Below are 16,741 nucleotides of genomic sequence, written 5' to 3' on the forward strand. Positions count from 1 at the left end.
ATAATTAGAAGTGTGGTAAAAGCTTAAGGTTTTACATGAGGTGGTCATGCATTTCAACGTGGTATCAGAGCAGGCAAAGATTCGAAAGTTGTCGCCACCAAAGAAGAAAAAAAAATACTTTTATGTGCTTGACCCATGATAAAGAATCAGGTCTACGTTTCAGTCAGACATAATATAGTTAAGTACTATAAAGTGTGTTCTTTTTGACAACTTAAATTTTCAGATGAGGTGGTCACATTTCAACAAGAAGGCTGCTGGGATAAACATATAATTTATTTTCAACAGACTAACTCTAATCATTTTGTTCTAGTGTGCATCTGCGGTGGACAACTTGGCTACGTTTTATTTCGAACGCATAACAGCTGGAGAGTCACCTACTACCTCTGTGGCGCTTAACCTGGCGCAGCATTTAGCAGACTGTCCGAACATATTTCTTGAAGTAAGTTCAACTGCTCCTTTTATTTAAAGCAAAAACGATTTCAATAACTTTTTTAGAAACAGCATATGGGTGGCACAGATTTGGGTTTAGCCATGTCACTCCAGTATTTCGGCAGGGAACTCTGCTCTTGTTGGTGACCCCTATCCCTACAGGGTTATTTTGTCCCTTTTATTTCATGAGTTATCTTCTTTTTCTTTTGTGTCCTTATATACATCTTTTTGTTCGGGGAGTGTGGATGGGAGAATGTGGAGTTTTCTGTTGGGAAAATGCAGTGGATATGAGCCTCTTCAAGAATTAGCTGCTTCACATCACCCATTATGGGAATACACAGTTTACCATGTTGACGTAAAACGCCTTCGCCATCCATAGTGAAATGCCTCCATTTTGCACTTGATCTCGTAGTCTAGCAAGATGGGGATCTTCATATTGGCAAGTCTTGGTTTGTCCAACTAAGGATGATTGTACCACCATACCTGCAAGTAACCTGCCCAGCACTGTATGATCAATTCGAACTGCCCCGATTAGCCAATGTCTGAATATCCATGACCATAGATCGCTTTTTCAACTATGAATCAGCCAAACTACTCATGGACTTTCTACTCAAGCGTCTACCATTTCGGAATGATACAAGATAGTAAGATCATAATCTTTAAGTAGCTCAAACCACCGCCGTTGCCTCGGATTCATATCTCTATGCTTGAATATGTATTGCAATCTTGTGATCAAAATAGATTTCACACGGCTCACCACAAAGATAGTGACACCAGATCTTGAGTACAAATACGATTGCGGCCAATTCCAAGTCGTGTGTCGAATAATTCTTCTCATAAATCTTTAGTTGTCGAGAAGCATATGCCACCACTTTACTATTCTTCCTTAAGACATAACCCAATCCAACTCGAGATGCATCACAATAAATTGTGAAACCACCATTCGCCGTAGGTAAGGTCAAAATCGAAGTCGGAGTCAACAGAGTCCTTAATTTCTGAAAATCTTCTTCACATACCTTTGACTACTGAAAAAACACACCTTTTTGGGTTAAACGTGTCAATAGAGCGGTTATCTTCGTGAGAAGCTCTCCACAAACCTTCTGTAATATCCAACTAGTTCCAAGAAGTTGTGTAGCTCTGTAGGAGTATTGGGTTGAGGCCAATCTCGAACTTCTTCTATCTTCGTTGAACTTACTTGAATTCCATCTCGTGACACCACGTGCCCCTGTGGAGTGTCCCTAGCTGGCTGAATTTGAGCCTGTGCATCTCCAACATTTCTTGGTACTGATTTTATGGTCACTTTATGTTATCAATTGCCATTAGACCTTCTCCCTCTTGGAAACTAGCTAATCAAAAGGGGACACTTGTTCCATTTTACTTTTTTTGAAATTTTCCCCTTGGTTGCCTTATTTATTATGGGATTACAATGTTTTGTGGAAAGTATTTTGCATTGGTTAAAACTTTTATCTCACATTAGTGCCTAGGGCCTACTGAATCAAAAGGAAAAAATGTCTCGTGAAATTGAACTGATTCATTTGTTATGCCACCGTGATCATTTTCCCTGATAGATATTGAAGACTCTCTTGGAGATTGTTCTATTTGAAGATTGTGGCAACCAGTGGAGCCTAAGTCGACCGATGCTGAGTATGATTCTCATCAGTGAAGAGGTGACACTGATTTTTGTAGCACTAAGATTCCTTCCTTTTTATTGTTTCAAAAGCTACAAGGTGCAAACTTGACTATGACAGGCACACAGATTTAAAGACACAGTATCTACAATCTTAATTTATTAAATTATAGTAGTAACGAAAACAAAGCATAGCTTTATGAATGTTGATCGAATCAGAATATTTAATCCTGTGTTTGCGGTTGAGATGTGTTCTTTGTTTTAAAAACTTCTACGCTAATTAAATATCACAAATAGTCTCTCTGTACACTGTGCTGGATGTTGTCCCTCTGAGTAGTCCATTGCTTCTTTCTAAAAGGTTGTCATGGCTTAGTCCATGGAGTTTCCTTATGACTAATATTCCTTGTTAAAAAAATCATTCCAATCCAATGAATTATTCGACTTTTGATGCAAAAGATCTATACAAGGAGCTAACCATTTCTATACCACCTTCACCACAGATTTCTTGATATTTGCGATTCTGTCTATAGGAAGAAATTATTTAGTGAATGCGTTACAGTATAGAAAGCAAGAATGATTTAGATTCTAAAATATGCTTATAGTGGAGAGAAATTGTTGGTTATTAGTATACCTGATATGATTATGACTCGCATCTTGCAGATGTTCTCAAACTTAAGAGCTCAGATTTTGGCTTCACAGGTATGACCGACAAATTTTTGTTTGGGATAATCTATTTTGTCTGTTGCTATATTTGTTGGTTTATTTGGTATCATTGTTTGTTAGTGAATAATCTTTCTTCCTGCTACAAGGCGGAGGAGGTGGATTGGTAGTATCAATGTATCATATTGAGCAATCCTTGCCGGACTAATGACCAATTTACTTGTGCTGACAGCTCCCATTTATCCATTTTTATTTGCAGCCAGCAGACCAACAACACCGTCTTTCACTGTCCTTTGACAAACTTATGGCTGACATAACTCGAAGCTTGGATCAGAAGAATAGAGATAAGTTCTCCAACAATCTAACTAGATTCAGGAATGAGTTCCGAACCAGATAAGCACAGTGATATCAGCAAGTGGTGAGTCCCTTTAACATATATACCAGCCTTCCTCGCGCCTGCCCAAGCACATACAAAAAGAAACATAAGAGGGGGAGGGAGAGCCAAGGAAAACGAAACAACATGAACAACAATTTAAAGTAAAATGAAATAGTGAAGTTGGCTGAAGTTTTGTTCTCCCTTTGTTTTTCCCCAGTGGGTGAAATGCATTCTGCGAGGTGATTTCTGTCATTGTTTGCTAAATCCATGCTGTATTTTTTGTCACAACAGTGTACAGTCCAACAGCTGAATATCTTTCTTTTTGCTATTAGAAATTTCTAGATGAGCATCGTGTTAGATTATAGGAATCTATTGGTGTAATGATATTACCGATGCATTATCTATAAAAAAGTTTCATGCTAATCGAGAGCCTTTTTTGCTCTTGAACCTCTGCCCTAGCTACTTGGACCTTCATCAAATTCCAACGCAGGATTGGGTTGGGTCTTTGCCCTTGCCATACTTCAAATTCCTTTTTCTTTTTTTTGGTTTGTAACCGAAGAATCCTCCCGCTATTCAAGTTTGGCATCTGACGAGCCTGTATACTCACAAGGAAAATCCTCTAAACTAGTCATTCTAGGAAACGACTTGAACAGTAAAGAATGATCTAACATGAGCTCGTAATATAAACGCTGAAGAATGGCAACAATAGTTTGAATACAAAACCCCGTGATATCCCGAAAGACATTTATGGTGCAACTCTAATATACTGATACGATTGTCTGGTCATAGCTTGAATATATAAAAACATAATAAAGAAAAAAATAGAACTTGAATAGACAGCATGGCTAGGTAGTTATTCTCCACAGCTGGACTCTCCGAAGAAAACTGGAATCATTGGAACGCCGCTCAACAGGCCTGATATCTAGTGCGACTCGAAAAGACCAAGCAAATTCAGATATGCCATTTCATCTTACCCTTGGGACAAGTCTTTAGAAAATTATAGAGTATACTGATCATATGAAGCTTGAAGAATATAGAATCAAATATAGTTGAGCACTAAATGAAAATAGAGAAAATCACCCACACATCTATTTAAGAGTTAATATTATAACTTTTAAATCTACTATTTTTTAATTGCTACTAATAAAGTTTTATTTACAATTGTTAACAGATTTGTATAATTTTATAAATTAATTAATTATAGTTTAATAAGTGATTATATAATTTTATCTTAATTACTAGGTGAGAGAATCAACCGGTAATTACTAAGAGAGAGAATCAGGCATGCAAAAGGTAATTATCAATTACTATTTTCAGGGGATTTCTTAACTTACACACGCCACCCCCACTGCCACATACCCACGTATCTCGTACAATCAGTTTCTCTTTCACTTCTCCATTCTTCTTCAACAACATTCAAACAAAAATAACAACAATCACCATATTCTTCCTACAATTTCAAGTTCTCCATTTTTTCGGCTCATAAAAAACATTCATATTATGCCAAAAAAATAAAAGGCTTGCTTATACCTAGAAAGAGTCCAAGATTTGTCGAAAATGAATCTCGTGTCGAAATAGAGCCACCAAGTTTTCACATTTTAACTCAAACGCCTCCCAAGAAGAATGCCATTCCAGTGAAGAAGAATGCCACCCCATTGAAGAAGATCCCAAACTCATTGAAGAAAAAAGAAACAATGGTGAACAAAATCTCTACTTCTCCAAACAAAAAGGGAAAAAAAAGTGAAAGATGTGGAATCTCCTTCGTCTGATTATTCAGACTCTATTTTGATTTTGTAAGTCAAAATATACAGGAAAAAAAAACAAAGTGTTAGTAGGGGATGGTCTTCAAAACCCTCGAAAACAAGATCTAGTTCCACATTGAAAGAGGATTCGAAGATTTCCTATGAAACTGGCATGAATTTGATACTAATTTGACATGAAACTGGTATATTGGTGAACCACACAAGTTTAAAATTGAATATCTATATTTACACTCATTGACATAATGAGATGCGACCTGAATGGATGGGGTAATTTGTGTGCAACAAATTTGATTTGACGATTTATTTTGTCACCTAAAAGTTATTTTTCGTCGGAGAACTTTTTACACGAAAATAAATTCAGCAATCACTCATCTCTAAATATGGGTCACTAAAAGCATATAACGACAATTTAATGTTTTGTCACTAAATGAAGTTATATTAAATACGATAGTTTTTCTTCGTCTCCAAAAAATTGGAATTTATGACAAACCTTTTTGTCTAGAAAAGTAAAAAAAATTGTAGTTGATAATGTATTTTCAGCACTAAAAAGATTACTAATATCGACGAAATTACCTTGTCACTAACCTTTTAGATTAATTAGAGACGACATCAATTGTCTCTAAAGTTTTATGCATTTCAACGTCTAACAAACAATTTTGTCACTAAAGATTGCCGTTTATAGACAAAACAATTCGTCCCTAAATGTATAAATTAATGACAACTATGTCTTTATTCAAAAGGTTTAGAATTTTATAGGTAAAACTATGTTGTTGTCACTAAAAATATCGCTTTTACTGACAATAAATTTGTCACACAAATTGTCATAATTAATCATGATTGCAATTGTCATAAAATACACGACATTAATTCACAGTCAATAAGGAGGTGATATTATATGTGCTAAGAAGTAAAACTTAAGTATGTAAATAATACATTACATTTTCTTTGTAGGAAAAATTAGTAGGAAAAACACTTTTTAATAAATAATTGCTGATTTTAACGATACTTTTTATTTATTATCATTTATAGCAATATTATGATATATTTTTCATGTATTAAAAGTGAATTATGCATGCAATATAAATGTATTATAAGTGTTTTAAAATATATTATACTTGTTTAGTAAGAAATTGACACAATGTATTTTAAGTGTATTAAAGTATGTGATAAATATATTATCCATGAATAAAACTTGTATTATATGAGTTTTATAAATTATTCTTGCTAATATGTATTAAAATTGTATTATAAGTGTTCAGTGAAAAAAAAATATTATTGCTATAAACGATAAATATTTTCTTAATATAGTACATTTACGTAAATTTCCCTTCTATGTATTTATGCATAACCCAAAAATAACATAAAAAATGTCTCCCAAACTATTCCTGTTTTCAAATTCCAAATTGTGGCCGACTTGATTTCCCGTGTTGAAGAACCTTATGCTTCCTATAAAAAATCCACATGTAGCACAGGACCAAAAGAAAAAGAAATTAGAAAATTTATAGTAACCATCAATTTGGAGGAAAAGGCAGTGCATATATCGTATGTATAATCCGAACTACATTCTTTTTACCAAAAAACAGACACACAAATGCTCAATGGTGTAACAAGCAGGAACTATTATCATAAAGTACTTGCTCAGTTTAAAGTTAGGACACTTATCAAAGTAGTTTATTACATTCTAAATAATATCGAATTTATGACATGGATACCAAAAAAGAAAGTTACAAGAACTAATCAGGACCATAGATTTTTAATCATGACATGTAGTTTTCATTTTCTTGTAAACACAAGAACTGAGCAGTCCCCTGGAGCAATGACTGAACTTTCTAAAGGAACCAACATTAAAAAAGATTTTATCTATTTGAACAATGGTACTATTTAATATGACGCAACTGAGTAAGCAGAGTGAAGGGGAAAGATACCTTGACTGAAGTTAGAGAAAACAACTCCTGATAAGAATAACGATCATCTGTTGCATCTAATTGTATTCTAGATGCTATTTTGTCCTACAATTTTTAAAATAGGAAAAGTAAGCTAATGAAAGCAGCAGTAAAGGAATATAACATACAAAGAAAGTAGTCAGCCTTCCAATCGTCTGACAAAGTCATAACAATAGATTCGCTGAAAGAGAAGCATGTTAGAGTAAGAAAATAACTAAGTTCAAGATGTAGCACCTATATGGAATGTTGATACAGAAATCAGAACACCATAGACTCACAGTTACTTTTTTTGTAGTTCAAATCCAAGAAAGGTACGGAAAAAAAAAGAGTTAGGCTGCTAGAAGACTTGAAAGCTGAGTAAACAAACTACCAAATGAAGTCGTTCACGTGGTCATAACTCACGACTCCTAACCACTTCACAGCTAAATTTTTTCATGTACAGAATAATCAAAGCACTGATTAAGTTTATTCTAGGGACGAATGTAGAAATCAACTCCAAAGAATACTCTTTAACAACACCAATACACGAAACTGTATGTGGTCCAAGTAATTACCCTTGCATTCTATGAGTAATGAAGAGTTCGCACTAACAACTTCAAATTTAAAAAGATTTTGCAACCATTTGATGTAATTCTCTTGTCTGTATTTAATTCCTTCATTAGCTAGTGATAAAAAATAATAATATTAAGAGTATTTGTAACATTGATGCATACATGACAGAGCAAACACACAGACATAATCTAGTTTGAGGACATAGTGAAGTAACTCTAAGATAGTTATTGTCAAGATGAAAAAGAGAGCAACCCTCTCAAGATGCCAACGAACTCCTGTGGATATAGTATATCATCTGTGAAATTCTTTACACAACAGAGCACAAGTTAAAACAGAGGAAGCCTTAAAATTTATGTCCTCAAGCTAAAACTATTTGGAAAATTATATGGGTTGAATTTATTTGACATCATTTGTGAACCTGAATCCTGCAGTGATTGAACACTGTTGTGGTTCCAAGAAGCCCCCTAGCAAGAGAATATTGATTCATCAGTTTTATGAATTCAATTACACCCTGAAGAAGTAAATTAAAGCAGCAGCAGGGAGAATGAGTCCAAATTATATAAACTTGCAACAATAACTACTACAGAGCATCAACAGCTTGTGGACTACTCAATGTATTTGCTAAAATAAACAGACATTTTTCTAAGCACTGAATGACATTAGGAGCCTAAACTTGAATATATTATGGCAGCAAGAGAAATTAGGTGTATGGGAATGTGATACAGCCACCCCACAACCTGTCCATTCCTAAGATAAAAAGATAATAATATCATGTTAACAGTTTAAAATAAAAATACAGTGAACATTAATAAATAATAAAGAAGAAGATAAAGTGGACGAGACACTATAAGAAAATGATTTTTTTCCCGGGGGAGAGGGGGAATCCAAACAAAAAGATGCAACAACAAAGTTGGCAAAACTTGAACCATAAAAAATAGAAAGGAGTACAAGAATAATCTACCTCAGAAGCATGATAACCATGTTTGAATTCTTATGAAAGTCTAGAATTATATCCTCCCACCATTTTCTTCACCTTTTCATATGAATAGCTGCAGTTTGACGAAAACGCTCAATTAAAATGTAATAAGCTCCCAACTTACAGATGGTGAAGCTCTCCACATCGGAAGACTCGACATTCAACTCAATTGTTATCTTCTGGCCTTTCAATTCGATTGATATTTTTCTCTAAGTTGCACAGACTCTTCACTTTCAATGTCATACTCATGTCGGATTCTCTAAAAGTACACTACTTTTGGAGAATCCTACACGCACCTGTTGACATTTTTGAAGAGTCCGAGCAACATAGATTTTTCTTGCCTAATCAATATTGATAACTGATATATTAGACCCTAAAAAATATCATTGCATAAGTAGAAGTATGTCAAATCACTGAATACGCTCCATATACACACGGATTACACATAGCATGTGTGTATATACAGCAAAAATCAACAAACTTTCTCTCGACGAAACACAAAATTACATAAAAAATTCCCCATACCCTCCATCTACTACAACTAATTTCTATCCAAACAACGAATTGCAAATAAGTTAATAATTTTTTTAAAAAAAAATTAACGCATTTGACGTGCAACTCTTCATCTAAACATGTTACAAACAGTAAAAATCAGATATAAAGGTAGAACTAGCCTCATAAATTGCAAGTAGGTACTCGTCATGTCTTCTTCAACTTTTCTGGCAGTGAAACTTTGATGAATATACCACCACGAAATACACAATTGCTGAAATTGAAATGAAGAAGTCATTACTCACAAGTTCCACCAAATGCGTAGGAGTATATTTCTTGGGGCATAATATGGTTACTCTGTTGATGCAACTTAGTGGATTAGAAATTTGCACACGTAACAATCACTTTCTCACAATAATAGTAGCTATATGTTTGTTCTTCTTTTGTGTTTTTTTTTTGTGTGTGTGTGCTTTCCTTTTCTATCAAGAATTTCAGGAACTCCAGAGGCAATCCAGATCATATTAAGCTCCGACGAAATTTCAGTGCTCATATCAGTGCTTGGACCTATTTTAGAAGATTTTAGGTTAAAAAATGAAATTGATTTCGATAGCGAGGTGGAGAAACGTGACAATATACCATATAAAAATCCCAATTCAACAAAGAAATCTCAAATAAACAGAGAAATACCAAATCCAACAGCTACTACCCAAAACAACAGACCCAAAAAAACAGACCCAAAAAAACAGAGAAAAAAAAATTAAAACCCACATGCAATTCAAAAATATACCAAATTTGACTATACAAAGCCAAAAAGCTAAAGATGAAAAACCCATTTGCAGAGATAAGGTAAAACATTACACTAAACAAAAAATTGAGAGAAAAATTATTTGACCTAAGCGATCGCGACTGAATTCACACGATCGCGACCCCTCAAAAAATAAAGCTACGTGATAGCAAAACCCGACACATGATCCCGAAGCATAAGATGAAACACCTACGCGATCGCGACTAACGCACCTTCGCGATCGCGAAGAAGGGTGCGTCAGGCACCAGAACACAGCAACCAACAAATACACATAAGTCACATAATGGACCCTTGGAATTCGTTCACAATCCCGTGCACACAAACCTTATATGATACCTTACTAAATTCGACGTTCTAGATTCAATAAAACCGTCAAAATTTGAATTCAAGGTCTCCTTGAGCCGAAATCCGCTTAGTGCAACTAAATTAGTTAAGGACTCAAAAAGACCAAAACGGCCTCGGAGCTTTCGAAAAATACACTGAACTCTTCTTAGGCCTAAAATCCCCCCAAATTCAACGAGTTGTCGAAATTCCATTCCGAGCATCCGAACTCCGAATGTTGACCAAAGTCAACTTTAAGATCAAAAACTCAACAAATTCCAACTTAGAACCTCAAATCCACGATACCACTCCAAATCTAATTCCTTCAACTCTGCTAGACCAATTTTCATATTCTGGAGAAGATGGAATTGACGAAATTTAATTCCAAAACTCGTAACTCTGATTGGTACCAAATACCAGTTTTGAATAACTTAAGACTTCAAAACTCAACTTTCAAAAATCTAGACTTTCCAAGGAATTTTCCAAAACAAACACCAAACACTGATAAAAAATGAAGCAGGGCAACTATCAAGAGGGATAAATCGGTCATTTTGCAAAAATTTCCAAAAATAACCTTTAAGGCCATTACAGATTAGATCAAGAAAATAATTTTCAACTCTTTTGATTACTTGAAATGAATAAGCAATAATGTTTTAATCAAATATGCAATTAAATCATCAAACAATCCTTCTTTCGAATAGAAAGCTATATTGAAGGAATTCACATCTAAAAATCTACTCCATGGATGAGAACAAGTTCACGAAGAAAAGGAATAAGCAAGAAGACATTACAATCAATTGGGATCATTGAATTAAAAGGTGTAGATGCATTACGTTGCGTGATCGCACAACTGAAAGGTCGAGTGTGTAGCTGTCCAATGTTGAATTAATTATGATCATTGGATTAGAAGGTGTGGAGGGTTGATCTAAAAATTGAGAGTGGGTCGGGCTCTGAGTCATAGATATTAGGTCATCTAGATTGCATTTAATTGAAATTTAGAATTGGGCCAGATTTGGTCCAATTTGGTTAGAAATGGTATAACCTGAATGAAAAATAACTAAATTTTAAAAACATTTACGGAAAGAATGAAATAGATTGCTATTTAGTTATAAAAATACTACAGTTTTAAATATAGAAATAATATTATTGCATAAATTTTATTAACAAAAAATAAGAATAATAATTCTTCGTATAAATAAGGAATATGCACCTCATTAAATTACATCTATATATTATACACTAAATAAATACGTAAGAATTGAAAGTACGAAGATCATTATTTCGAATTGAGAACCAACAAAATAATAATAATTTTTTTCTGAAATTATGAATATCAGTACGATTAATTAGATAAAAAAAATTATATATATAAGAAATTTAAATTTAAAAGCATTTATTTAATCAAATAGTTGTCACGACCCGACCTAGGGTCTACTCGTAACATGACAATTGAAACCCCGAAGGGCTCCAACCAAGCCTCTTGTACATATCATAAGCATACAAAAGGTAAAATAAAAGCGAAAACATCATAAAAGAGTCTAAATCATGAATAGAAATTTAAGAGCAACACATGACAACATATACTCGAAACATTTGTCCAACTAGATGTCTCTACTCATGAATATGGGCGGGGGGCTAAGACATGTCCTAGCTCACCCTCAATATGAAACATAGCAAAAGTCTTTAAAAACAATAACTAACTCGATAACTAGTCCCCCGATAAATGAGGACTCACCACAATCGCTGGATAGGAAAGCTTAACTAGCCACGTAGATGAGTGTGATCTTCAACTTCAACTCCTATATTATGAGACAATGTAGGCAAAAAGTATGCATTAGTACGTTGGAATGTACTAAGTATGAGGGCGTGACATGCAACGTAAATCATGGAATGCAATGGTCAAGTAAAACACATGATAAGATGAGATAAGTAAAGTCATGAGAAAATCATATTGACCAACGCATTTAAAAAGCATAATTTAAAATCATAGCATACTTAAGAGATCATACATATGTGGAATAGGAACCATAACTGATAATAAGACCATGCGAGCTATAACATGGAATCCTGTTGTCTCCCCATACAATGAAGAAAAAGGGGAATCTACTTGTCAAGGTAGATTCTACCCCTCTAAGCGGGTCATGCATATGCTATATGTGGATTCACTAACTAGGCCATGAAATAAATCCTACGGTGGCATGTAGTTATGAGACAAAATACTTTATATAAGGACCCCGTATTTCGAGCCCCCACCTCAAGTCCTCATTCGGTGCTAAGTCAAATCCCACAGAATACATATATATCATAGAAATCATAATTTCATATATCATAGTCATTGTCATAGGTTTGAAATCATGGAGTAGCTCATTTTCATAACATACTTGTAATGTGAGAACTGTCCTTTCATCATTACAATCATAGTTGCATAATTCATATCATAGGGCCTTAGGTCACCACATAGGGCCCTAAGTCACCTTACTTCATAACTTGCATGAAATTCATATCTTGAACTTAGAGTAGAACTCAATTGCATAATCAATTGACTTTAAAAATTATGAAATTGACTTGAAAACATGCATTATCATAAATTTTATATCAACTCATACATAATTCATATAGATAATATCCCTTGGAAGTATAATTCAAAATATTCATAATTTACATCATGAACCCTAGAAATCAAAATAGGAGAATTCATGTGAAAACTCTTCAATTGAATGCAATAACCATCAATTTATATCAAAATAGATTCATGATCATACTTTGAATCAAAATTCATGCAATAGGAATAAAGATCATAAAACCCATAAAATACCAAACTTTAATTTGATAGAAAACCTTGAGAAATTGATTGGGCTTCATGGATGAAAGAATCCATGAATCAATACCCACATACCTTAAGTCAGAACACCAAATAATTTGAAAGAACTTGAGACTTTTGATAGAGAGCTTGAGTGAATTTATTTGAAGTCTTCAATGGAGTCCTTGAGAGTCTTTTGTAGAGAGAGAAATATTTGAGTAGGTGAATTGTAGAAGAATGAATAGAATTAGAGGTTTAGGTTAATTAATAGAGTTGAATTAGGTCCTAAAAACATCTAGGTTCATTAGCTAACAATTTAGGAAAAAGTCTAAAGTGCCCTTACTAAAAACTAAATTCGGCCAAAAACACACAGCCAGGTCCGACGCGGAGGTAAGCAAATCCGCGATACAGAATTGTCGCGAACCTTACTGGTTTGCGCAATTCCTTGAGAAATCTATTTTTTGATCTACGGGTCCTAAAAATCCACCGAGACTATTTCCCCATAGGTTTTGACCCCCTAATCGATATTTCAAACTCGAATTTTCCAAAAAAATTAAGGATAATGCAATACATGAGCGGCCTATTTCCAAGTCATTCTTAAGACACTTATGAGCATTTTGAGGGATGTTACAATATCTCCCCATTGGGAACATTCGTCCTCGAATGAGATTCAACTAATATGGAAAGGACATAGAAAAAGGACTAATAACCCAACATGATTATGAGGACACTTCGAAAAATGCATAGAACATGTAAACTTCATACTTAACATAAAACATAGTGTTTGAGAGAATTATTTTCATTAATCATGCATGCATATGAATGACATATGAAACTGAAACGTAGGAGTTTAATCGGTTTGATCTTGAAAAACTTAGTAACTTTAGGCTCGAGTGAAAGGAAAGAGATACGGATAACGCTTCATCATGTCTGATTTTGTTTTCCATGTAGCACTCTCTACTTGTTGATTCCTCCATAACACTTTGACGGATGCAACGTCTTTATTTTTTAACCTCTTCACTTGCCGATCTAAAATGTCAATCGGGACATCCTCATAAATCAAATTCTCTTCAATACTTACATTCTCCATTGGCACAATAGAATTTGGATCACCCACAAACTTTCTCAACATTGACACATGAAATACCAAATAAACCAAAGCCAACTCAAGTGGAAAGTCTAACTCATATGCTACTTTGTCAATGTGCTTCAATATACTATAGGGTCCTATATATCTAGGGCTCAACTTCCCTTTCTTACCAAACCGCATTACCCCTTTCATAGGTGAAATCTTCAAATATACCATATCATCCACATCAAATTCAAGCTCTCTCTTCCTAGTGTCCAAATAGGACTTTTGACGACTTTGAGTCATTTTCAATCTTTCTCTTATGATCCTTACTTTCTCCATTGCATCAAATACCAAATCTGGACCAATCAATGTCATCTCACCTACTTCAAACCACCTCATCAGAGACCTACACCTTCTTCCGTATAAGGCTTCAAAAAGAGCCATTTGGATGCTAGAGTGATAACTATTATTGTAGGCAAACTCAATCAGTGGAAAATGGTCATCCCAACTTCCTTTAAGATCAATCACACATGCCCTTAACATATCCTCCAAGGTTTGAATTATTCTTTCGGCTTTTCCATCAGTTTGAGGATGGAAAGCAGTACTTAGCTTGACTTTAGTACCAAGACCTTTCTGAAATGACTTCCAAAAATGTGAACTAAATTGAGTACCTTTATCCGATATAATTGACAAAGGAACACCATGAAGTTTTACAAGTTCACGAATGTACAACTTAGCATAGTTTTCGACACCATAAGAAGTCTTGACCGATAGAAAATGTGCCAATTTAGTCATTCGGTCCACAATGACCCAAATAGAATCATGTTTTCTTCTAGTACGAGGCAAACCCGTGACAAAGTCCATATCACATCTTCCCACTTCTATGTAGAAATTTTGATTTCTTGAGCTAGACCTCCCGGCCTTTGATGCTCAACTTTCACTTGTTTATAATTTAGACACTTAGCCACAAACTCCGCTATGTTCTTCTTCATTCCATTCCACCAATACACTTCCCTGAAGTCACAATACATCTTGGTGGATCCCAGATGAATTGAATATCGAGAACTATGGGCCTTATTCAATATCAACTCTCTTAACCCATCAACATTTGGAACACACAAACGACCTTGGTAACTAGTACCCCATATTCTCCTAGGGAGAAAGCCTCAATGATTTTTTTGGCAAACGACTTTTTTAATTCGATCAAAATTGAATCATTATCTTGTTTGGCCTTAACGTCTACCGCAAAAGACGATTCCGAACCATTATGTATAAGAACGTCTACATCATTGGAATCAATCAAACGCATACCTAAATGTGCCAATCTATTGACCTCTTTAACCAATTCCCTTTTATCTTCCTCAACATGTGCAACACTACCCGTAGACAACCGACTAAGGGCATCGGCTATAATATTTGCCTTACCCGAATGGTATAATACGCTCATGTCATATCTTTTAGGAGTTCAAACCACCTCCTTTGCCTAAGGTTCAAGTCTCTTTGACTAAACACATATTGCAAGCTTTTGTGGTCGGTAAACACATCAACATGCACCCTATAAAGATAATGGCACCAAATTTTTAACACAAACACGACCGCCGCAAGTTCAAGATCATGAGTTGGATAGTTCTTTTCATGTACCTTAAGTTGTCTAGAGGCATAGGCTATAACCTTACCATGTTACATCAAGACACAACCCAAACCAACACATGAAACATCACAATAAACAACAAACCCATCCGAACCTTCGAGCAATGTCAAAATAAGAGCTAACATAAGACGATCCTTCAATATTTAGAAACTTTTCTCACAATTTTTCGACCATTGGAATTTTTCCTTCTTTGTGTCAACTTAGTTAAAGGCGTAGCAATAGATGAGAACCCTTCAACAAACTTTCTGTAGTATCTGGCTAATCCCAAAAAGATTCTAATATCCGAAGGAGATAATGGTCTAGGCTAATTCTCAATGGCCTCCATTTTCTTTGGATCTACTTTAATCCCATCACTGGACACCATATGGACAAGAAATGCAACCTCCCTTAGCCAAAATTCCCACTTACTAAATTTAGCGAATAATTGTTTTTCTCTCAATGTTTGCAACAAAATCCTCAAGTGGCCCATATGATCTTCCTTATTTCGAGAATAAATCAAGATATCATGAATGAACACCACTACAAACATGTCCAAATATGTCTTGAAAATACAATTCATCAAATCCATGAATATAGTAGGAGTATTAGTCAAACTAAACGACATTACTATAAATTCAAAATGACCATACCTTATTCGAAAAGCCGTTTTGGGAATATCACACTCCTTTACCCTCAATTGATGATAACCGGAATAGAGGTTAATCTTAGAAAAGTAGCTTGCTCCTTATAATTGAACAAACAAGTGGTTTATCCTTGGAATTGGATATTTGTTCTTTATGGTGATCTTATTCAATTGTCGGTAGTCTATACACATTCGGAGAGACCCATATTTTTTCCTAACAAATAACACGGGAGCACCCCATGGTCAAATACTCGGTCTTATAAAACCCTTATCTAACAAATCCTTCAATTGTTCCTTTAACTCTTTAAGTTCCACCAGAGTCATACAGTAAGGAGGAATAAAAATAGGTTGGGTATCGGAAAGGAGATCTATGCCAAAGTCAATTTCTCTTTCAGGAGGAATACCGAGTAAATCATCGGAAAACACATCGAAGAACTTATTAACTATAGGGACCGACTCAAGAGTAGGATTTTTAGAATCGATGTCCCTAACTCACACAATATAATAAATGCACCCTTTGGAAATCATTTTTCGGGCATTAATGCATGAGATGAATCGACCCTTAACCACTGAATTATTGCCCTTCCATTCAAGAATAGTCTTATTAGGAAAGTGAAACTTAACCACACGAGTCCTACAACATATGGATGCG

At 34.8% G+C, this 16,741-nt stretch overlaps 2 protein-coding genes across 15 annotated transcripts in view; one reads left to right on the forward strand and one right to left on the reverse strand.

Annotated features, from left to right (window-relative positions):
* Positions 1 to 3,515, forward strand: part of LOC129887425 (uncharacterized) — a 51,458-nt gene extending 47,943 nt beyond the window's left edge. Inside the window, exons 26-29 of the mRNA XM_055962523.1 lie at positions 311 to 439; positions 1,998 to 2,096; positions 2,717 to 2,755; positions 2,976 to 3,515. Of these exons, the coding sequence (XP_055818498.1) occupies positions 311 to 439; positions 1,998 to 2,096; positions 2,717 to 2,755; positions 2,976 to 3,113 (405 nt within the window). The 3' untranslated portion in view covers positions 3,114 to 3,515. The remainder of the gene's footprint in view (positions 1 to 310; positions 440 to 1,997; positions 2,097 to 2,716; positions 2,756 to 2,975) is intronic.
* A 2,594-nt stretch (positions 3,516 to 6,109) lies between these two features.
* On the reverse strand, positions 6,110 to 10,858 carry LOC129887426 (uncharacterized). Of its 14 annotated transcripts, none has more exons than XR_008766369.1 (5): positions 8,451 to 8,993; positions 7,769 to 7,814; positions 7,603 to 7,645; positions 6,781 to 6,864; positions 6,110 to 6,301 (listed from the first exon to the last, which is right to left on the reverse strand). XR_008766369.1 is itself a non-coding variant. In XM_055962526.1 (5 exons), the coding sequence occupies exons 1-5, from the start codon at positions 10,841 to 10,843 to the stop codon at positions 6,293 to 6,295; spliced, it is 297 nt and encodes a 98-aa protein (XP_055818501.1). In that variant the 5' UTR covers positions 10,844 to 10,858; the 3' UTR covers positions 6,110 to 6,292. The 14 variants fall into 14 exon arrangements, 2 of the variants coding, with proteins under 2 accessions (XP_055818501.1, XP_055818499.1); XR_008766365.1 differs by having other exon boundaries at positions 7,603 to 7,655; positions 8,451 to 8,992; XR_008766360.1 differs by lacking the exon at positions 8,451 to 8,993 and adding an exon at positions 8,312 to 8,428 and having other exon boundaries at positions 7,603 to 7,655.
* Between the last annotated feature and the right edge of the window lie 5,883 nt (positions 10,859 to 16,741).

This window comes from Solanum dulcamara, chromosome 4 (assembly GCF_947179165.1).
Source record: "Solanum dulcamara chromosome 4, daSolDulc1.2, whole genome shotgun sequence".
NCBI lineage: Eukaryota > Viridiplantae > Streptophyta > Magnoliopsida > Solanales > Solanaceae > Solanum > Solanum dulcamara.